The following is a 23,689-nucleotide window of genomic DNA, read 5'->3' as shown; positions in this document are numbered from 1 at the left end:
CTTCTCCTGCCCCTTCTGCTACTCCCTCCCTACCCTGGCCTTCAGCTCCATCTTTCCCCTCCCAGCTTAGGGTACAATGGGCTTCCCAAGGATAATTTTCGGGGCAAAAATGCTCGAGAAAATGATGAATTTGGGTAGTTAATTTATCGATCCTGGCTCCTCTTTCCACTTGTTTTATTTTAGAGGTCATTAATCAATGAAGAAAAACACCAGCGTGTCCCCCCGTTTGCATTTAATACATTCAGCCTCCTTATTTATTCCTCTGGAACAAATTCCCAGCAAATATTCACCCATCGATTTGGGAGCAATGGATTTTTATAAAGATCTGATCGCTTTCTAAGTGGTCGAAGTGATTTGTTTCCCTGGTCTTCTAAATTGAAGGGGGTGGGGGGAGCGGATTTGAGGGGGTGCTGGTCCGTGCACGCTCACTTTCTAAAAACTACTGAGACGCGCCAGGGTGGCCGTGACCAAGCGGGCCCAGGGTCAACTGTGTGTGGGGGAGCGCCCCTCGGAGTGCACGCAGCCCCGGGGGTCCCGCCTATCCGCAGCCCACCCCGCTTGGGCACCGGGGGGAGGACTCCGCGGACTCCGCCTCAACCACCCGGTGCCACTGGCCTGTTGGAGAGGCGCAGGGCAGGCTCCTGGTCCATTCCCTTCCAGACCTTTTCGTTCGCTCCCGGGCCTTCAGGGCGGTCCCTCAAACTTTCTCCTGCCCCCTTCACGCGAGGTCCCTGTACCCTCTGGGCCCTAGGGTCCTGTCGCCTCCTGATCGACCTGTGCCGGGGGTGAGTGGGGCGGACGCTTGAATCAGAAAACCCAGGTACACCATCCGTAGACGTAGTGGGCGAGGGGGACTTCGCTACCTTCTCAGCTTCTTCCCTGGCTCCTGCAGCAAGGGGAGCCATATCTCTCCCGTGGGTGCTCCCTCAACCCCCTCTGGCGTCAGTCTGGACCGATTGACTACAGGTTTGACTAGGGTGGGGGGGAGACGCACTTGGCACCTCACCGAACAGTGTTTGAATCCGAATACATTATTCATTATTGGCGTGACTTTAGGCAACCCATCTAACCTGTCCGAACTTCAGCAGTCCCCACCTACAATATGGGGGTTACTGATGCCTTCTCCGCATGGTTGCTAGATGGATTAAATGGACGTAAAGCACCCACCCGCGCCCAGCACGTCCAAAGCTCTCATTAACAGGTCAGCTAATCTCATTACGAGAGGAACCCTCCCTCTTCCGCTTCTCAGAGTGTGGGCGGCCTGTGGCCACCGAAGCAGCTGCTGCAACTAGCATTTCAAAATCCCAAGACTTTCTAATGGTGGCAGGGGGTGAAGGGGTATGGGGGAGGCGGGTCGGGGCAGGTAGAGGTTCTTTGGGACTTCCAGTCCTGGGGACCAAGCGCTTGAAAGTAGCTGGATTTGGGCAGAAACAAGAAGGCAGATGGGAAGACCGCTGCTGCAAAGTCTGGACTTCCATCCCTGGAGCTCACTGTCTCTCCCAGGGAACAGAGGAGTGTCCTGGTTTCTCAGCAGTGAACCTGGAGAGAGTGAGAAAAAGGATTTGTTTCTTCTCCCGCGGCCCGACAAGCCTCTCTTCGCCAGTTCTACCAGCAGATTAATTGAAACGGGCCTGGAACTTCATCCTCTCCTCCCTATGGAGTTGCTGGAAATCTGCGGAGACTGCCTGGTTAGCCTCCGGGTCCACAGTGCCGTGGGTTTTCCCTCGTGGTCTCTGCCTTAAACTTGGGTGCTATCAATCTATCCAACGATGACGGATGACCTTGTCATAACGACGCCAGTCAAAACATTTTCGGTCCAACTCTGTTCCAACCAACATCGAAGCATCCTGCATGAGACCCGGACGAAGGCTAAACAGCACGTTTCCCAGGCTCAGACAACTTGAGTGGTGGGAAGAGAAAAAGAAACAAGCAGAAATCAGGAAAGAATGGCTATTAATTGTCCAGACTGGCAAGTGCTAAATAAGTTAGGTTGTCTGGAGAAGGATAAATGCCGTTTCTTCTCTTTGAGCTACGGCCAGAACCCTAGCCATGGGAAAGTATCTCCTGAATCGGTCAATTTCATACACCTTGCCTGCACCTTCTACCACCTACTATTGAAAATGCCAGGAAGAGCTGGGAGGGGGGGCAGGGGGAAGGAAATGGCTAATTCGTGGCTGCCAGACTGCATCTAAGGGCTGCCCTGGCCCAAAGTCTGGGGAGATGGCATGGTGGGGTGGGGCTGCACCTCTAACGCCATGTTTTGGGTAGAGAAACCTAAGCGTGACCTGGGGCAGCCGCAGGAAGCTAACTGCAAACAACATCGTCCGTGTCCCGGAGCAGTTGTGCCACCAGACGTAGCACTGGATACTTGCCTCAAGTCCCCAACGAGGAATGGGAAAGAGCCTTCCAGAAGACAACCCGGGAGCGGGTTGGCCGAGCGCTGGATGGTGTGCAGACTCCATTGCAGCCGCCTCCCAGCCCTGCAGCCAAACCCGCCAGGACCAGCTGCTCTTAGAGACCCTCGGTCCCACGACTCCCTGCACCGACCAGCCTGCCTCCAGGGCTGCAGACAGAGGGTTTCACTCCAGCGCGCAACCCGTCCCGCTCCGCCCCCAACTTTTCTCCCCAGAGGATTTATGATAGAGCTGGAGTGGCGAGCGAGTGGACTCTAGCACCCAGAAGCACTCCAGGAAAAACTGAGCCGGGCAAACCCGGACCGGCGGCGCGGGCTTGCTCAAGCGTGGACACTACAGCGTGTGCGGAGATACATTCGGTTGCCGCGTTTCCACTGATTTCAAGATGCGGGCACTGAGCTGGCACGCAAAAAAGACATATCATGGACAGAAAGAGACAACAGGCTAGCGGGAGAGGTCATGCCAAAAAAACAGGGGATGGGAGGGCCGAGGAGTTTGTGCGGAAAAGGCGCACTGGCGGTGTGGGTCCGGCCGTTAGAACTTCCTTCTTCCCTCTCCCCTCCCCTTCTTCTGGCCTGCCTCCCCTCCCCCCTCCATTCCCCATTTCTTTCTCTCTCTCTCTCTCTCTCTCTCTCTCTCTCTCTCTCTCTCTCCCCCTCTCTTTCTCTGTCACACACTCACACACACACACACACACACTTGTATTTTGTGCTGTCGTAAAACCCACGTGTCCAGCCGGGAGGCTGCCAGAGCGTGGAGCCAGGGAGCTAGGACGAGGTAGCGGCCAAGCGCAGCAGCCCCCGGCGGCCCAGTCCGGCGGCCAGGTCCGCCTGCGCTCTCGCGCCCTCCGCGGGCTTCCAATTCCCTCGCTCGCAGGTCGGGCGGGTTCCGGGCGGCACGATCTCTAGGATTCTCCTCCCGCGTTGCCCAAGGGCATGTAGTGCACACAGGGCGCACATTCTCCCGCACCCGCACGCTCACCGAGACACACGCACGCACCCACCCGCAGCGCCGAGTTTTCAGGTAAGGTGAGGCTCGTCTGGGACTTAAGAGTCCAGGGCTCGACGGATAGGAAGGTTGGTGGTCCTAGGTGGGGGGCGGGGGGCGAGACTGTCCCGCCTCCTGGCGCCTGAGGCAAACGCGGCTCGGGCACTTCGCCACCCGGCTCGGATCGGCTCCGGGCGCTGGCTGAGGGCGGGGGTTGCGTCCTGCAGCCGAGCTCTGCTGGCAGCGCCCTCCCGTCGGGCCCCAGCATTGCTGGATGGGAGCTGGACGCTGCGGGCAGGGAGGCAGAGCAGGGTGCCCACAACTCCCTCTGTGCGGCGCCGCAGCGTCGGAGTAAACTTTGCGCCCCAGCGGAGTTGGGAAGAGGGAGCCGCGGAACCCGGCAGCCGCCGAATGAGCCACCGGCTCCGGTGCTTTCTCCAGGGTCCCAGAGGCCCTCTTCCCCGCCCCGGTCGCCCAGGCCCTGGGTCTGGCTCACGCGCCCCCTCTTCCCTGCCCTCTGTCCCCAGTTCGAGGCGTCGGAAATGCTGAAGCCCGGAGACCCCGGCGGCTCGGCCTTCCTCAAACTGGACCCAGCCTACCTGCAGCACTGGCAGCAACTCTTCCCGCACGGCGGCGCCGGCCCGCTCAAGGGCAGCGGCGCCGCAGGTCCCCTGAACGCGCCGCAGCCTCTTCAGCCGCCGCCGCCGCCCCCGCCGCCCCCAGAACGCGCGGAGCCTCCGCCGGACAGCCTGCGCCCGCGGCCCGCCTCTCTCTCCTCCGCCTCGTCCACTCCGGCTTCATCCTCCACCTCCGCCTCCTCTGCCTCCTCCTGCGCTGCTGCCGCCGCTGCCGCCGCGCTGGCGGGTCTCTCGGCCCTGCCGGTGTCGCAGCTGCCGGTGTTCGCGCCTTTAGCCGCCGCCGCCGTCGCCGCCGAGCCGCTGCCCCCCAAGGAACTGTGCCTCGGCGCCGCCTCCGGCCCGGGGCCCGCCAAGTGCGGCGGCGGCGGCGGCGGGGATGGCCGAGGCGCCCAGCGCTTCCGCTGCAGCGCAGAGGAGCTGGACTATTACCTGTATGGCCAGCAGCGCATGGAGATCATCCCGCTCAATCAGCACACCAGCGACCCCAACAACCGTACGTAGCCCCAGCCCGCGCGCTCTCTCTCGGGGCGCTGGCGCGGGTGGGCCCGGGAGCCAGTCAGGCGGGTCGGGTAAGAGTGACACGTGGGCGGGGGGAGCAGCTGGTCCCGGCCGCCGGCCCGCTCCTCCCGGATCTCTGTGACAAAAGTTTTCTGGCGTGGGAGAAGGAAAAGAGAACGGTTGAGTCGGCCGGTGGCACTTTGGGGTTCCCTCTCCCTCCCTCCCTTCCTCCCTCCCTCCCCTCACCTGCTTCACCGTCGCAAGTGTTTGGTGCCAGAGTCACCCGTGGACCCGACCTTACAGACCTCTGCCCTCCCGCCGGACAGTGCCGGGGGCCAGGCGGGTACTGGCAGCGCGTGCCAGGGGGTGTCTGGGACCGGCTCTGCCTGGTCTTAGCCGGGACAAGGGAGGGACCCTCAGCGTTTCTGGGGAGCACGCAGACCAAGGCTTGTTTCTACTGCTCTCCACCCCATCTATAGAGGTCAGGTCATTTTCTGGCCGCGGGGTTGCGGGGGAAACCGGTCGCGAGCTGTTCGCTGGCCAGGCCTCGCTCGAGTAGGAATTTTGGGTGGTACGGAGTCGTTTCTCCTTGAAGGCAGGTAGTATTCTTAGATCTACTCTTCATTTAAAAAGAAGGAAAAGAAAAAATAAGCCTGCTACTTACTGAGAAGAAAATTTCTGTTCCCCGCGGAGTCCGCTGATCCCGCTTTATTCGCGCACCTTTGACCCCGCAAACGTTCATAACCCAAGTTGGTTTATTTATTATTTTAGAAATTAAGGCGATTATAATTTAGTAAAAGACGTTTTCTCCAAGTTAATAGGAAATGCCAAACTAAACGTCAAGATTCCTGTAGCTTCAGTTCCTATATTCACAATTTGAAACGCTTATCACAAGTACGATTCCATTTGGTGGTTTTGAAGCAAAACTCTAAATGATGATCAAGCAATATGTACTGCTTTATATCTGCTTCTTTTTGGTAATTTCAGAAGTTTTACTGTGTTTACACCTATACTGAGTTGGGGGTGTTAAACGTGCTCCCAGAGACTTCTGGAGATAACGTTAAAGTATGTTAAGAGCGTCAGATTGAAAGCAATACAGGATTTGAAAGATCAGCATTCATTCCAATATTTTCTTCATTTCATTCATTCATCTGGCTTCTGTATGAGTAAAGTCAATTTAAAACGTTTATTTTTATTCAATTTTAAATAAATTGCTTCTTGCAAAATGTCTACCACTCTGTGAACTTCTTAATTCGTTGTAAAAGCAAAATAAGTCCAGTTATGGGTTTTTAAAGGATTCCAAAGTCGTTGCTTTGATGAAAAAATCCACTGGGCATCAGCCTCGTGATTGAGGCCTATGAATATTTTCATTATGTTGGACATAGTTGTGATGGAGATAATAATTACCAACAAAAAGAGCAATCTTGTTTCCTTTTTTGTTTATAAAGTTTGAAGACAAAGCACTGGCTTAAAATAGTGGTTTCAACTCTAATTTTGCTGTGCAGTTGAGAAGACTTGTATTTCAGAGTTTCAGAAAGTTTTACAAAATATACTCTCCCAATAGATTTTAAAAAATACTTATCGCCTACTGAATTTCTCGAATGTGCGTTTTAGAAGCAATTATTTTAAATTGTGAAATAAGATTTTTAAACTGCCTTGGAAAAGATAACGTCTTACTGCTAAGTGAAATATAGCCATTGCAGACTGAGAATGCTTCATCTATCTTACAGTTTCTCTTCTGAATTAAGTATATGCTAGAGAAGTTACTAGGAGCACACCCCAAAACCCTGGCTGTGTGCTGAGTTCCCTGTACTGTTTACAGTGCAGTCGGGCGATTTAATACATTTTCACCAGAGAAAACTTAAGACTAATCAGAGAAAGAATTAGGATAGATTCCTAATGGGTATTGAACTAGCTTATTGCCTAGGTAACTTTTTTCTCTGGTTGGAGAAAATAAATTGCAATTTTATTTAAATGATTTATATTGTGTTAATCTTCTGGTATCTCCTTTTGAGCCAACTGGATTGTTTCAGTGTGTGAAGTGCAGGGGAAAAGATAGAAGGAAAAGAGACTTAGATTGTCCTATTAGAGTTACACCCCACGATGCTCACTAAAGGGCAATCGAGAAAGAAAATAAAAAGCTGAGATAGCCCTGTGTAATGCTGGGAGACCAGATCTCTCATTCCTCCAGGAACTTGTGTGGAAAAGTAAGCTTAGGCACTCATTTGAAGCCATGGGATGTACTTTTACAAAGATGAACTGTGATTGAGTCTAATCTAAGTAGGAGCTTAAAACAAGTCAGAAATGCAAACGCTGGGAAACTCATTTCCCTTGGCAGGGGAAGTTGGCATAATGGTTATTGAAAGACTGTGAAAAACAGAAGCTTCTCCTTATTCCCGAGTTGTAAGTGAGTGGGGGTGGAGTGAGAGGAAGGGTGGAGGCAGAGGGAAGCTCCTATTAATTTATCATGTATAGATTTCCCTAGTTGTTCTTTTAGGTTTTTTTTTTTTTTTTTTTTTTTTTTTTTTTTTTTTTTTTTTTTTTTTTTTTTTTTTTTTTTTTTTTGCCATCTCCCTCCAAATGAATTCTGTGAAGTGACCACTTAGCATTGCTTCATTTTGTCAGTTTGTACTTTAAAAGATAGGCATTGAGTTGTTTTCTCTTTTTCTTACAAGGCTAAATAAAAACGGGGGGGGGGTGGCTCCTTGTCCCTTCCCCTTAGTAGAGTAACTTTTTGCCTAAGATCAGTAATATATATCATTTCTCTGTAAGAAAAGAACTTAGGAACACTAGTATTCACCTTGAAACTTTATTGGCCTCTATGGGAAATGTCACAGTGAAGGGGCTTGTAGCTCTCCTTTCCAAAAGATTTTAAAGCAGCAGAAACTACCAGCTAGCCCGGGTGAGCTTTCCAGTATATTACCAACTCCGTATCAATTTACCCTGTGACTGAAGTACACTTTTGACCGAAGCCCTGAATGCTTTGCTACTGATGCTGTTGCTTTCTTTTCTTAAAAGTCAAGTGGTGCCTCCTGCTATATAAATGGCGGATGGGGCCCTTCCTTCCCGCGCTAGTATTACTGCCCTCATTTGCTGCTGGGCTGTCTGAGGCCTTTGATTTAGTCAGGCTCCATCAGAGTGGCCTCTTCCCGGGTTCTGGGAGCGGGTGCGTTGCCTGAGACCTTGTCACTTACTCTTGGAAAGTAGAGAAAGACAGTCACCGGGCGCACCTGGCGTTTCTGCGGAGCATCCCGGATGTTCTCTTAGGAGAGCCAATTAGTTTTTCATACCTTTTTGTGAAGATGTGCCTCTTTAGGACCTGGGAGGGAGGCGGGAACTGAGCCACTTTAGGTGTCTCGGCGGAGAGTTGGACCACTTAGCAACTTCCCCAGTTGCGGAAGGGGTGTCTGTCCCCTCGCGATTTACTGGAGCCCTCCAGCGCAGGGAACAGTGCCAGGAACAGCGCCGTTGGGAGAAAAGTGTGGGAGCGGGGCTGGGAGCTCCCTTTTCGGTAACGCCACGCTTTGGGTTTAGGGAGAGGGGCTGGGGAGAGAAAAAGAAGTCTGGGCCTAACACTCGTCTGTCGGGTTGCCTGCTAAGGAGTCAAGGAAAGAGATAAAGGAGGGCGAGTGTTTTCTGACCTTCCCTAATCCCTTCCCACCCAGGTGGAAAATACGGGTCTTGTTTGGCAACCTCGAGCCCAATGGTGCATCAGCAGGCTTTTCTTGCCTCGGAGGAACGCCCGCTGCGCCCCTTCCGCCCTGCGCCTCCACGGTGAAAGATCAGCGAGCGCCTTAGATTTCAGACCTGGTCTGGCTGGGTGGGAGATTTGGCTTCAGCGCGTGGGCTTCTGTGTTTCTCTCTCTCTCTCTCTCTCTCTCTCTCTCTCTCTCTCTCTCTCTCTCTCTCTCTCGTGTGTGTGTGTGTGTGTGTGTGTGTGCAGGTCAAGCCTCCTCCCGTAACACACATGATTTAGCTATTTTACATCTTTCGTTATCTAGCGCCCTGAAACGGAACATAGAGCCATATATTAGATTGAGGTTAGAAGAGGTGGCGACTGTTTATTTAAGGTGATAAAATGGTCCATCAGCAGTAATCTCCATCGATATGTGCCACCAGGAGATGAAGGATGAGGGGACAAGCCACAATTAATTGCCCTATAGTTTTGTAGGAGAGAGTGGAGCCAGCCCAGACCCGCTTCGATCTTCTCTCGCGGCTCCTATTCATCATCTCCGCATTGTATATGGCAGCCTCGCAGGGGCAGGGGCCGGCGAGGTTTATCTCCGCGCAATATTCTCTCATCCTAACACTCTGGCGCTCCCATTTAATTTATTAATACAGTCATCGGGAGACAAATAAGACCCACATTTTCTCCCTCCCTTCTTTCCCTCTTCCTTTTGTCTCTCTCTCCTGGTCCCAGGGCCCAGCCGGCGGCCAGGCGGGGCAGAGAACGCCCAGAGCTTCAGCGATTCGCCGGGAGCTTTAAACTCGCGTACAGAGAGAGTTTCTGAGAGGATTCCCACGGGCTGGGCCGCCCCGCAGGGGTGTGATTGCAATCAATGGGCTCCTCTTGCCGCGGCCAGGCAAACCTTCCTCGCCTCTGGAGCTGCTTCTAGACCCGCTCCCTGGGCTTGGAAGACCCTTACCGGGTAGAGGAGGAGGGCCGGGTTGGTGGCGGGGCTCAGTGGGGACTTTGGATCGTGGGTGGTGTCGGCGGCCACGCCTTATGTTAGGAGAGAGCCTTTCGCGGGCAGGATCGAGGTGGGACCTTTAAAACTCGGCCTTCGGCGCCGACGTCTGGGCGCCCCACCCCGCACATAGCTCCCTTTCCGCCACCCCTTCTAGCCTACAGCTCGGAAAGGCAGTGCGGGGTGGCGGGGAGAGCAGGCTGGAGACCCGGGAAAGTGAACCCCCACGCGGGAGATTCGGGCCCGATTGCTCTTCCTGCCCGCCCTCTGCCTGGCTGCCCAGCCCCCACGCCCCTCCCGGCCCGGGGCGCACGCGGTACTGCCAGCAGGCGGCACTCCAGTGCGGGGATCGATGGGCGCCGGCCCTTCGGGTCTCGGCCTGAGGGACTGAGGGCCGCGACCTCGGCGGCGGTTGGGGAGGATTTCCTGCCCGATCGGGTAGTACCACCCAGGCGGGGAAGCAGGCTTTTCATCTACTTCTCGGTTTCCTTTACACGGGGCGGGTGGGAGCCGAGGAAGGCCTCGGGGAAGCTTTGGGAAGTGAAGAAGTGGCGTGGCGCGCACTCCCTGAGCGCGTACACATGACTGGTGGCCTCTCCACACACCAAAAGCCCGGAAGCATTTTATATCTCACCTTTCCTGGAACGAGAAATGAAATTCCAGAAAAGAAAACCATGGCCTGCTTTGCCCCCTTTGCCTTAAAATAGGTACATTGTGAAGCTCTATTGCACTTTTAAAGACATTGAAACAATAGAGAAGGATAGGAAATGAAGAGTGAAAGTCTGCTGTAAACTGCACTTGGCCTGGCATTCTGAAGTCAGTAGGTGAACAAGTCTGTAACCTAATGACAGCACCTTCCTTTACTCAGAGTGCCTTAGACAGGAGCATTGACAGATTCATTTAAGACAGAAAAGAAACCATGGTCTCTTACATTACCTAATGCTAAAATGGCATTTCAAAGTCTGTTGCTTAGAGCATATGAAAGTATCTCTCACAAATATAAAAAATTCTTTATGAGTAACAATTATGAACTTGTACAAAATCTCTTCTTCTGAGTTTAAGAGAAAGTATGAACATTTGCTTGCTTCCTTGTTAGGAACTTAAGTAGTTGTATTATGTATTGCCTGGCCTAGAATGCTCTGTGTGTGTGTGTGTGTGTGTGTGTGTGTGTAAAATATAATGACATACATTATATACATTTATACATAGTTTGGGCATATAGCCTGCTTCTCTTTCAGACCTTTTCATGTAGGTGTTTATGTCTAGAAAACACTGCTAGGATATTTGTGTACTTGCGTCATATTTGTCAACCCCAAGAAATGTTATTTGTGTTTAATATCCTCAAGCTACCCTGAGACTCAGACATAAAATGCAAATGTTTTCAGTTGCGAAGATTTTGTGTATTAAAAAGTAACACTGGAATATAACATGTCTCTTGATGGCAGTTGGTCTACTTTTCTGGCAAGATATTTTGCTATAGCATTAAGTGTTTCACAAATTAAGAAGACTGGTGTGTGTGGATTAATTAAAGTGGATTGGCTTAGTCTAGCCTGCTGCGGACCTAACACACAGGCAGTCTTCTAGCTTTTGGGAGAGCCTCCGTTTTTCACTCCTAATAGTTACTGTTGTTAGCTACTATTAAGTTTTTCAACACTTTATGGAGACACATGAAACATTAGTTGGTGTTGCTGGCAGAGGAGGGGCAGAAGAGGGCTTTAGTTGAAGTTGAAGAGGGCTTTAGAGGACTTCTTGGAGAAAGGCTTTAGCCATAGTTTTATTATCATGCATTATAAATACTAACAGTGTGCTTCTTGTCTATGGGGGTAGTGACTGCAGTTGGTACCTATGCTGATGTAGTTGATGGGATGATGTGCATGGGGAAGCATGTTGGAAGTTGACAATCTCTGGTACAGGCTGCTAGGGGAATGAATGCTAAACACTCTTGCTTCTCATCATTTGCATCATTGAGTCAAGCAGAAAAAAAAAATCAGTTAAGCAACTCCCTGGAGTGATTTATTTCTATTTCCATGGGCATATTGCCTTTGTTTATTGTCTTTTGCTTTTAGCTATTTTTTCAAAGGTGCTGAAAGGCCATCTCTGAAGTCAGACACTAACATTCAAAATTAAAGACATTACTTATATATTTTCCTGTTCATTCTCTTACGTTAATGTCCAAAACCACAAGAGTGTGGGAAGGAGAGAAACCACTATAACTCAGTCATGCTATAGCAGTTTTCATGGCCCCCACATAGTTACTTCAGTGAAATATTTCAATTCAATTGAGTCACTAGTTTGAATGTTAAATTCTCCCAGCTTTCATTAGTCTTTTAAAAATCTCTGGGTTTAGAGGCTTTGGAGTTAGGCAGACACGACTTTCTCTGCCACCTTCTATTTTCTGGTTGTTAGTGGAGTTACAGTTCTTGGGAATTGCTTTATCTGCAGAATGGGAATCATGATACTTAGCTAATATGGTGGTTGTTGGTTCTAGACAGGTGTGTGACACATAGTATGCACTCTGTAATTATATTTATTGTCTTTCATGTCATTCCTAAAACGTCTTGAAGTTTTTATTTTCACAATCAATAAGCTTGAGAGGGTGTGTGAAGTGTGTGTGTTTCAGAGGGGTTGACATATAGATAAGTGTGAGAATACTCCCATCCAGGCCCTGGGGTCAAAAGCAGAGTCTGGAAGAATTTTAACATTAGTTCGGTTGCTGGCAGAGGAGGGGCAGAAGAGGGCCTTTGTGCGAGGGAGGCCCAGCAGCATGGACACTTTTCTACTTTGGGAATCAGGTTGTTGCTTTCCATCTCAGAGTCCTGGGGCACTTCTGAGAAGCTTGGAGCCCTCATTCTTCCGGTTCTCCTGGGAGGTGAGGAGGAGTAGCTGCTGACTGAGGCCAAGGCTTAGGGGGCTAGAGCCCCCTCCAGTGAGACAGGATGCTTACATAGTCAGCCCTCCTTTCCTGTGAAGCAAATCGAAAAAGGAGGGTTCCCTTACCATGCTGGGTTACGAGTAGGTGTTCCTTACACAAAAGTTTCTTCTTGGGCGTTTCGGCCATTACAACGCAGATAGGGCACACCCAGGGTGATCCACCGGGCCTGGCTGCGGCCAAGGTCAGCGGCAGGTGCGCGGGTGCCCCGAGGGCCACCCGCTGCCTGGCGCTGGCGCATCCACCGGTGGCCAGCTTTCACCGTGTCCGCCAGGCGGGACTCGCCAGGTGTCAGGCCCAGTGCCACAGGCCTGACACCTGCGCGGGGTCGCCGTGGCTCCTCAGGGAAGCTGGGCCAAGGAGGCTGGGCCGCGCCGGCGGGCGCCAAGGCCACCTTCTCGGGGCAGGCCCGCCGCGCTGAGGCGCAGACACAGCGGCTCCTCCAGGCCCATTAATAACCCGGAGGGCGCTGCGATCCGACAGCGCAGTCGCCGCAGGCTCTTTTACCCGTAGCCGCCCGGCCCCTGCACAGTTCGAGTGGAGGTATACTGGGCGCCCACTACCGCCCGGCCTGGAGGGTGGGGGTCCCCTCGCACGCAGGCTGCTCTGGGGAGTGTCGGAGAGAGACAGCTTCATCAGAAGCTTCACCCAGTGTATGTAGCACAACAGAATCGCATTTATCCTGGGGAACAGCCAGGAGTTGGGGCAGGAGTTGGGGCCTTCTCCATCTAACCATTATGCTGATAATTAAATTTGCTATTCATTTTTTGAGGCGTCTAAGAGCGTGCACACAAAACCCTCCAGAACAGCACCTCCGCCCCACCTGTCCCTGCCTGGCTGGACTGCCTGGAGGGAGAACTGACTGGGCACTTGAGGGACCCCAGTGCAGGCACGCCCTTGAAGTCCTGGGGCTGCGGCTCTCACTCCACTGGGCTGCAGGCGTGCTCTGCCCCGTCCCGCAGGCGTTTGGGAGGCAGTCGAGGAAGCCTCTGAGTCCCTGGGTCGAAGGGAGTGCTAGTAGCGCCCGCGCTAGACTGGTTGCCCCCTGTCTGGCGATTTTAAATCGTCTCCCGAGTAATTGTAAAAAGAGGAAAGCTAAATACACAGGCGACCATTATAGATAGAATCTCTTCCACATAGCACATTGGGCAAGAGACGGGCTTTTTTCGTAATACGAGGATAAACACACCCTGAAACTCGAGATAGAAACTTCAGGAGTGGGCGAGAGGGTCAGAAGCAACGAGATGCAGAAGGGAAGAGGGAGAGAAAGAGAGACCGAGACAGAGGGAGAGATGCAGAGACTGAAACAAGGAGAAGCCTGGAGCTGTCGGTTCCGTGGAGAGGGACAACGCAGATGCTCTCTGCACCCAGATCCGAAGGCTTTTTGGGGAGCCTAGAGTCCTGACCCGGTACCAGGCAGATCTGGGTGTGGCGAATTCCAAGGGAGCCGCGCGGGTTCTCTTCTTCTGCTCTGAGTCGCTTCGGTGCTCCCAGGGCAGAGCCTTCCTCGAAGGTGGCTTACCCGGGCGGGTGGTGATGCTGTTGTCTCGGGAGTTTACCCAAAGGTGGGCCGCTCAGAGGGGCCGGACTAACCCGCTACCTTCCCTTCCTCCTCCTGGTCTTCCGCAGGTTGCGACATGTGCGCTGACAACCGCAACGGCGAGTGCCCGATGCACGGGCCACTGCACTCGCTGCGCCGGCTCGTGGGCACCAGCAGTGCTGCGGCCGCCGCGCCCCCGCCGGAGCTGCCGGAGTGGCTGCGGGATCTGCCTCGCGAGGTGTGCCTCTGCACCAGCACCGTGCCTGGCCTGGCCTACGGCATCTGCGCGGCGCAGAGGATTCAACAGGGCACCTGGATTGGACCCTTCCAAGGCGTGCTTCTGCCGCCAGAGAAGGTGCAGGCGGGCACCGTGAGGAACACGCAGCATCTCTGGGAGGTAAGTGGCCCGCTGCACAGCGCCTCGCCACTGAGCAGGAGCCTTGGCCGGCAGGGAACCTGGCCTTTAGCAGGGGCAACTGCGAAGTGAGTCTCCCTTGGCCCCCGGAGGGTGGCGGAGAATAGATTTCTCTGGTCCTGTAGATGCCTAGTGTCTAAAGCACCTGCAGTAAGGAGGCTGACAGAGCTGGGGCTGACCCAATAGCAACCCAGCCAGGGAAGCAGAGCCTACAGGTGTCTGAAGTCAGAGTCACTTTAACCTGCCTCAGTTCCAGCTGGAATGGATTTGACCGTTGGTCTCTCTGAATTTTGAGAAAAAGAGAAAACAGCTGAAGAGATGGAGCAGAGGAGGGTGGGCATTAGAAGGTGAGCTGGGTGATCTTTATGTCCCATTCCAAGCGCTTCCAGTGTGTTTCTGTGTAGTGAGTAGAAAGGAACAGAAGCATACAGGAGAGGAAGGAGAGGCTGGCCCCTTTTCTCAGGTAAAATCAATTTTGTCAGTGATGAACCTGAGAGATTACATGTTTCACAATTTTCAAAGGGCCCAAAGTAAGCCAATTATATTGGGAATTAGAAATCACAAATTCCCCTGCTTCTCTGAAGAACGGAAATTATGTAATCTTCATCAGGATGGAAAATCAAAACATGAGAACACTCTGAGCACTATGGTGTAACCCAACTGAGGATAATACTTTAATGGCACAATCTTACCTGATGCAATTATTTTAAAATAACCTATTTGAAAAACGTCAGCCTGACGTTTTGGTAGATTATTGAGGTTCACTCCCGAAGAGATAGATGCTTATCATTAGGCAACCCTCTACGAATCTTAGCCACCTCCACTCATGGAAAGTTGCTTAAGTAATACAAGATGCCAGAAGTCAAACCCTTAAGCAATATGTAAATCTGACTAACTGGGCAGGTGGTATAAAAAAATGGGACTAGCTAGAAAATAAAGTTTCTTAAATGGCAGGGGACAAGTTGACAGGAACCCCTGGGGTCCATTAATGGGTTGTTTCTGTGAGAGTTTGAGAGTCTGCCTCTCGTACTTGGCTCTCTGGCCTGTCAAGATGATCTTTTTCACTGTGAGCTGCCTTATATTCACGAAATAAAACTCATGGGAATCATTAATCCACTCGAATTTTTGATGAGCGCCCACTCTGGCCAGCGCTATATTAGGCCTTGGAGAAACTGTGTGAAAAACAGATCTGGTATCCAGAACCTTCCTGTGACTATTGGGGATGGGGTCCTGAGGCCTGTGTCTGCAAAGCCTCTTTTGATGGAGAAGGAGCTCAGTGTATGAGTCCACGGCCCAGCAGCCCAAAATGAGGACATGGCGGCCAATGAGCTACCTACGTTATAGTTATCTGCTGGAGTGCCCTGGCTCAAAGCATCTGGTTTTGAAACATTTTGGTTTTTGTTTCTGACTAATTAGTTGTAACCTCTAATGTGGTTTAAAGTTTATAAAACACTTCTAGGTACTTTTTATGTTTCCGTGGTGTTATTAGGAACTCTATTATAATATAGTTTAAAATCCACCAATATTTTTCTAAAGGAAATTGTATAGCAATTGTTCAATGGTACAAATTTACTCTACCAGAAAATGTTAAAACTGAACACTATTATATTGCCCTTTGATGCCTATCCATTTTTAGAGTGCCAGGGGACAAAGACATAAACATAAAAACAAAAAACAAAAAACCTCATCATTTATTCTGGGTTTTTTCCGCCCCCCAGGAGGCTTTGAATGATTAGGATGTTGGCAGGTGGCCGCTACACGTATAGACTATAATAGTGTATATCAACACTGAGAACTATGGAACTTCTCTTTTCTACCTTTACTTGTACTTGATGAAGTTAAAATTTTGTTGTAGTAAAGAGGCTGGGGAATTTAGTCAGTGTTTTTCTTTTTCTTGTTACTTCAGTAGATATAAAGCGAATTTTACCTATTGTTCAGGGCATATGATTTGAGTGTGCCGGGGTGGTTCTTAGAGTTGGTTCTGTGTTAGAAAAAAGACTTGCTGGGTGTATGCTTGGATGATCTATAGGACCCAATTTTTAAATTCAGGACATAATCTATTTTTTAAAAAATTATCTGTAACAACAGTTAGAATGATACATTGAAGGAATTGAAGGGATATTAAAACCTTGGCCAGGCAAAATGTATCAGTCTCCTGGAAGATCATGTGAAATGTGATGAACTGGGGCCAGGTAACTTAGTGCCAATGGCCAATGTCCATTTGCAAAATAAAATACTTACTTTATAAAATAGGTTGCAGATTTTTATTAGTATAATGATTTTCAACATATGAAGTATGAGTTTTTAAAAAATTTTTAAGCATTGTGATTTATTTTTATGAAACATGGCTGTTTGAATTGTTACATTTATAATACAAGATTCCAAATGTTACATTGTTCCTTAAATTCTAGTTCTTTCTTTCAAAGCTAAATTTTATTCTGAAATTTTTAAAAGTCATCATATTATTTATGTTAGAATCAGTAAGTAGAATACATTGCAGATCTGCAGGAAATGTCTGGCAATAATTGTTTAATGACTCATGTAATAATTATCCATTTCACAAACTTATTCTTTTAGATGTCTTCCAGAATACCAAGTCAACATAAAGTGTATTTGAAAAAAATTAAAAGGAGTTGAATCATGACTATTTTATTTTAAAAGGCAACTGTAATCATTTCTCTTCCTCACATTTTTTCAAATCATTTGCTGATGAAGAAACGTCTTTATATTTCAAGTTCAATACTCAGGTCCTGATGTATCTTACCACAATTCCTTATCTTTATTTCAGTACAATAAATGGATTGCTAATCTTTTCCTGTCACTGTTTCCAAGTAGATGATGGATTTTTGTTTCAGTTTACAGTTCATTGTTTTTAGTATGGTTGTACCTTATTATATACATGAAAGCTTATTACAGAAACAATCAAATTCACCTTAGTTACTCCTTTTATTAAATCATTAAAAGCTCTATTTTCTTTGTAGAAAAATGACTTTTTGATATTTAATACACATCAGCTCATGGAGAGCTTGTTTGGTTTGTAAGCCTGCAATCATTCTTTTTAGTTAATATTTTTTTTGTGTATAATCCTAGACCTTCAAAATACAGCAATTTAAAGAAAGTTAAATATCATTTCATTATATTCAATATCTTTTGACTCTTCTGGGTGTTTATGGGAAATTCCAAGAAAGATTTTTTTTTGTATTGTTTTATTTTTGCAATAAGCCAAGGAAATTTTTTATTTTTTATAGTTTAAGAAGATTACAAGCGAAAAGCCAAATCATTAGTCATTTATTTTTGCCAGTTTCTTTTAGAATCAGAATTTTAATATGTTTTTTAAGACAATAATAAATTCAGACACTTTAAAACAAAACATTACAGGGTGCATTAGACAATCACTTGCCTTGGTTAAATATATTTATTCCAAGACTTGGATGCATGATACACTTCTAGCTATTTGAACATAGTATGAAGAAAAATCTTTCTTAATGTTTTCCAAAGAAAACAGAATCTTTCTCAGCATTTAGGTCTTATTGATGAGATTGAGATAATTTTATCCTAATGTGTTTTCTAACAAAGAAGTGTAAAGGCACATTTGATTCCAACATTTATGAAAACATTATCTCAATTATTAATGTGCCCCCTTTCCCTTGAGATAAATTAATCTAGTTGCACATGGTTTCCTCTTTCTGCTTAACATCAGAATTTAATATGACCAGACCTGAGGAATGTACCCAGTGTATACTTAAAATTCTACTGGAATAAAATACGGAAGTTTAAAATAAAGTTACAGTTTAAGATAGGCTAGAATTACTCAGACCTTTCAACTCAGTGTCTGACTTGACAAGAAATTATAGCAAGAATGACAAAATAAATTGCACTTATTTTCACCCTAGAAAAATTATCCTGCTAATTGAAATAATGTAGTGACTTGTTAGGATTACAGTTAAGATATTAGAAAGGGCTTTAATTCTACAGAACCTGTCTTCTGTTTTCCTGAGTAAATTTGAGTGTCTCATTTTCATTTGTACTACATGGAAACCTTCATTATTTTTCTTCAGAAAATCAAGGGGGATAACATAATGTGAGCCTTTTTGTGGTTTGGTTTTGTGCCATAATATTTTAGATTTAATAAGAGTTTTGCTGTTAAGCAAATGGTCTATTTTTCATCGTTACTGTTTAGCGTAGGTCAAGAGATATTAATGAAAACCAATATTAAAAATATATTACACATTGCTAAATGTTTATATTTCAAAACCATCGTAGGTAGTTGGTTCTAGAAGAAAATGAATTGATTTCATATTTAAATGTATTATATATGTTTCTATCAGTGACTCAATTTCATATATACAGTACTGTACCCACTTGTATGCATTTAGATGTTGAAAAAATATTTTAAATTAATCACTTTCAATTAAATTACAATAATTTAAAATTTGTCCCAGTGATAGTGCTGTAATTATATACTCCATATTCTGCTTTATAGAGTTTGGCTCATTTGGGCGTGATTCACCAAAACACTAGGAGATAGAATTATGTGGCTATTGCAGTTATATTGAAGTAAAAATTGTGTTTTTCAGCAATTTATCATTTAATATAGTAGCCTGCCTGTCAGTTTTGTTTTGAATATGTCAAATTTGTGAAATTCAAATAATTTCTCCTTAAAAATAAACCATAGTAATGTTACGATTATGTTTTAAATTATGCAGAGTAACAGCTGGTGCATCTCCCTGGCTTTGCCTCATTTGATTTGAGGATGTGTTTTATAGTGGTGCCCATTTGATAGAGTGTGAGCATTTTGTAGTTTTACATATACTGTAAAACCATCTGCCGCCTCTTGGAATGGTTTCCAGCATTGTGTTAAAAGTCAAAACTTAGTACTTTAAGTTGCTTTGAAAATGTCCCTTTAAAGTTCTGTTCCTTTTGGTTTATGTATCCTGCTGTATAGTGCCACCCTTGGTTTTCTAAGTCCAAAAATAATTCTGCTTTAAAAAAATTTTAACAGCCCTTTGGACAGTCTCATATCAGTGAAGTTTAATCCCAACATGCATATGACACTACAGTGCTTTAGCTGCAATTATTTTGTAAAGACTGATGAGTTCCACATCCACAGGACTGTTTTTCTCATTAGTTCAGTTTATCTGTTTTTACAAATTGCTTCTTTTATTGATAGCATTTTGTCAATATGAAGAAAACAATTTACAAATATTTACTGGTCCATAACTGTATATTTTCTTACACCGTGTAATTTTTTTTCTTTTCCCACACTGACTTAAAAGTAAGGTATAAAAAGAGAAATCAGAATCTCAGAGGTTAGTGGGTAAATGAAACCTGCTTTCCTCAGTCACTGCCTGGCAGCAAGTGATCTGATAGAAATGTCATATAATAACACTGATCCCAAGAAGCCTGCAGGGGAACCTTCTTATTTCACTGTGTAAATTAAAGCAGTTTTAATTTGAGACTATCTATTGTATTACCCAGAAATCACTTATAGTTGTAGTATAATATGAATTAAAAATTGTTGTGATTGAATATGAAAAACTACATATTACTCAGCTGGGGAATATGCCTACAATATCAAATTCTCTCTTCTCAGAAGATGGACTTAATACACTGGTAGTGTGGGAAAAACCATTTGCTATTCTAAAGAACCCTATGTATAGAACAGCTATGAGCCTGCCGCCTTCGTTCTTTTTCTTTCATTCCTTTTTAGAATCATATATACTCCAAGATTTCATTAGTTCAGACATTCCTTGTATATTTACACAAGAAATACAGACTTCGGCATAAGTACTTAGCATAAAAGCCAGAGAAGCAAGAGCAGAATATAGTTTTCCTTGTAAGCATTTGCCACCTCACTCAGATAAGTTACAGAATTCCATTATCCAAATTGTTACACATGTGTGACAGAGGTTGACCTTTCGTCATGTCAATCCTTTTTGTGTAGGCCCCAGGCTCCAGCCTAATGGCTCATACCCTGATTTACTCACTGTAATAAGGGCAGGAGGTCGAGCAATTGTCAGGCTGCCTGTTCGTACTCTTCTTGGAGCCTGGTTGAAGGCTGTTAACACAAAGCTTTTCAAAGTGAATTTACAACCAGCACCACTGACAGAGGCCAATCAGTGCACCATAAATGTCAGGTTAGTGAGATTGAGCAGTAAGTAAAGTACTGACAGCACACTATTGGCTGGAATCAATTGGCCAAGGTTTAACTGAGAAGAGCAATCTATGTGTGGTGGGCTTAGGGAAAGAGCTAAGTGTGTAGCCTGAATCTCCAGGTAGACTCCATAGATTTACCTGTTAGTGGGAGCATAAACGTTGGGACATCACATGTTTGCTTCAGTGCATCCAGCATCATCCATGTTGATGTGATGCAAGATCTGGGAGCTCAGAGTGGCCAGGCTTGCTGACTCTGAGGCTTGGTGGTAAAAAATGGCACCACATTAGACAGACAAAAAGGAGAGATAGAAGACAACTACAATGGTATGAGGCTGTCAAAACTGGCGGACACATCCAGTGCATTACAGCTCGGTGAAGGGTAATTTGTTCAAATTCCAAAACTGTTAACAGGGATTTCCACAAACATCCAGACACAAATAAGCCTGCTCTTTGCTCTTCCAAAGGCTCAGCAGTGCAAAACTTTCATGGAAGTCACTAGTGAGTGATTATGGGTTGAGGGTCTGAATATCCATGAGATGTGGTTTCCCCACCAGATGGAATGTTTTTATCATTTTGTGTAATGACAGCCTGGACAACAATTCATTTGGCTTTGAAGGCATCAGCATTAAAATAGAGGAATCCATTAAAATGCTGTATGCAAGGATTTATAAATTAGGCAATTTCCTTGATTATTGCAATCATTTACAAAATTGATTGTTCCAGTGTGGTAGAGACAGATTTCAGCGATGCTCATTGACAACAAGCACATTCTCTGATATCTATAGCTGCTGGTCACTAAACCAGGTCACTATTCCCCCACCCTGTTGTTCTTGGTCTCAAGGTCAGGTGGACTTTTCAAGGAATCTTACAATTATGAAATTTCATTTGCCTTCAGAGGAGACCCACCTAGGCTGGGAGGGCAGGTGCAGATTGTTTTAAAGCTTGCATCATTGTTTTTGGACTTGAATCATAATTTTGGGGGAGGGTATTGATAATACTGATATGCTTCACTTCAGTAGCACAGATTTTGATATGATGCCAAATTAAAAGGAAATAATTTTTGCAAATTGCAGCTGTAAATATTTGTTTGATTGAAGATCTAAAAGTCAATAATGTGTTTTATTTGTTGGTCCTTAGAGTTCTAATTATCCAATAGATATATTGTGGAATTACTGGATTTTAGGTCAATTAATTCTGGAAGGCATAATAAAGACATTGTTACAAGTGTGAAATGCTCAAAATGCTGCATGTTTTCCTATACAGGAACATACACACAACAAGTTCACTTGGTGCTCAATCACTAACCACAAACCACAGAGCTGCTTTTATTCCTAAAATAACAGAAATGGGTATGCCAAATGTATCTGCAGGGCTCTTTCCAATGAAAGCTAGCCATGTGGTTTATGCTTAGTACAAAATAACTGACTTTGAGACATTTGTTTTTAATCATCCTTTTGTTTTTAATCATCCTTTTCTCCCTTTAAAACTTTAACACGAACTGGGGCTTGTAAAATAATAACACTTTAGAAAATTGTTTAACATAGTGTTGGGAAAACAAACAATTTTTGTTCTGATTTTTGACCTGTTTGTAAATACATAGAAATTTGATCTCAAGGTAGTTCTTTGTTTAAAATGGGAAATGTTATATTTCAGGACGTCCAGAGGGTTGGTGGCAACTTTCCTTTATTTGCTATTGTTGCCTGAGTTAGAAGTTCATTTTCATTTTTAGTTAGTTGTAAAACTGACTACTTAGAAATTTAGCAAAAAGGTAGTATTTTCACTCAGTGTCTTGATATTATTGCCTCATTTTTAATTAAATTTTTTTCACAGCATTTCTGGTTTCTGTTAAGACTTAAAAGCTGCGTGGTTAGCTCTGACTTGGGTGAACTGTGATGAGGTACTCAGTATAACACATGCTTTTCCCAGTGCCCCTGTATATTTATTTAATAAATCAAAATCTACAGCATGCAATTGTGAAATAATGATATGGGATTCAGCCCATTTTATTAAAATGAACAGTGTTTTTCACTCTGTGTGGTCATTTTAAATTAAAGCTGCCTCAGATAATGAAGTGTCTTCTATAGAAACATTCAGCGTAATCTACTTCAGTAGAAACTTCCTAAGTGCTTTTTAATTGGAATCAAATTAAATGTAATCAAGTCATGTTTTCAATGTCTTGTAAAGCACCAAGAGCTAAATATTGTTAGCACGCCTGGGAATATTAACATTTATCACAAAAGTAACAGCATTAAATTATGAGATATCCATATATACTTCAATATGGTAGATAGCTCCTAAATACATTAATAGAATACAATGCTTTTGGAACCTGTTGTGTTTGTCCCAAAGTAATATTAAAATTAACTATGATATAAAAATACACAAATAATTTCTGGAGATGAGAGTCCTGAAAAATATTGGGTTACTAAGGAAAGCACTTAATCTCCATTTATTGCAATTAATTGCAATGTAAAATTTGACCCAGATAATCCACAAAGTGGAAAATCTCAAAATGAAGCTTTAAAATCGTGGAAATGAATTTTTATATTACAAATAATTATTGTGCTGATCAGAAATTCAAACTCTATAAGGGTATAAAGCAGTGGTAACCATTGTTGACAGTTCTCATAACAAGATTTGAGAGCTGATTATGTAATATAATATAGATTTATTTCATTGAGTCACAGTTTTGGTTAAAGGTATTTTCATTATCTCCTTGATACTCAAAACATCTTGGAAATTGTAACCAATGGTACTATTTTCATAGGGTTCCAGCAAATGTTTAAATTTGGCTCACCCATGAATAGATTTTGTCTAGTCTTATCGTGTCTACTCCATATTTTTTTTTGGTGGGAAATTTTATTAACAGTTCACAGACCCTTCTGATATTATAAAAACACTTCTACTAATGTTTTCATGTATTTTATAGCATGTGTCTTTAATAAAAACAAAACCTTTCTGGGGCCTATAAGGGGATTATAATGGTCCTCACAAGAGGAAGGAGAAAATTTCTGTTTCCTTTTTATACATGAAGGTGTTAACAAAAAAAAAAAGACCAAGTCTCTTTGAAATGCAAGTCGGCGACATTAATTTATCTAGTTGTGGTAAGATATTAGTGAAACAACTTAATTTCTTTATACCTCTTTTTTCCCACATATGGAGAGTAATATTGAATAGTTATGTAAATTACAGAGAAAATATTTATGGTTTTTGTGTAACAATTGAGATTTCCCCCCCATTTTTCAGTTGGATTTTAATAGTAAACTTTGTCTGTAGGAGACTCTGCACATAGATATAAAGAATATTAGCCGGGCGCGGTGGCTCAAGCCTGTAATCCCAGCACTTTGGGAGGCCGAGGCGGGTGGATCACGAGGTCAAGAGATTGAGACCATCCTGGTCAACATGGGGAAACCCCGTCTCTACT

At 45.7% G+C, this 23,689-nt stretch overlaps 1 protein-coding gene and 1 long non-coding RNA gene across 2 annotated transcripts in view; one reads left to right on the top strand and one right to left on the bottom strand.

Annotated features, from left to right (window-relative positions):
- Positions 1–225: 225 nt before the first annotated feature.
- Positions 226–4,560, bottom strand: LOC119471789. Its single transcript, XR_005200873.1, has 2 exons — positions 4,469–4,560; positions 226–1,899 (listed from the first exon to the last, which is right to left on the bottom strand). It is a non-coding gene; the product is annotated as an uncharacterized LOC119471789 (long non-coding RNA).
- PRDM6 (PR/SET domain 6) overlaps positions 3,043–23,689 on the top strand; it is a 94,980-nt gene continuing 74,333 nt past the window's right edge. Inside the window, exons 1-3 of the mRNA XM_017531842.2 lie at positions 3,043–3,437; positions 3,929–4,532; positions 13,784–14,091. Coding sequence (XP_017387331.1) covers positions 3,944–4,532; positions 13,784–14,091 — 897 coding nt within the window. The 5' untranslated portion in view covers positions 3,043–3,437; positions 3,929–3,943. The remainder of the gene's footprint in view (positions 3,438–3,928; positions 4,533–13,783; positions 14,092–23,689) is intronic.

This window comes from Cebus imitator, unplaced genomic scaffold, assembly GCF_001604975.1.
Source record: "Cebus imitator isolate Cc_AM_T3 unplaced genomic scaffold, Cebus_imitator-1.0 Scaffold74, whole genome shotgun sequence".
NCBI classification, from domain to species: domain Eukaryota; kingdom Metazoa; phylum Chordata; class Mammalia; order Primates; family Cebidae; genus Cebus; species Cebus imitator.
The sequence above is the reverse complement of the archived record's forward strand: the minus strand, read 5'-3'. Positions and strand labels throughout refer to the sequence as shown.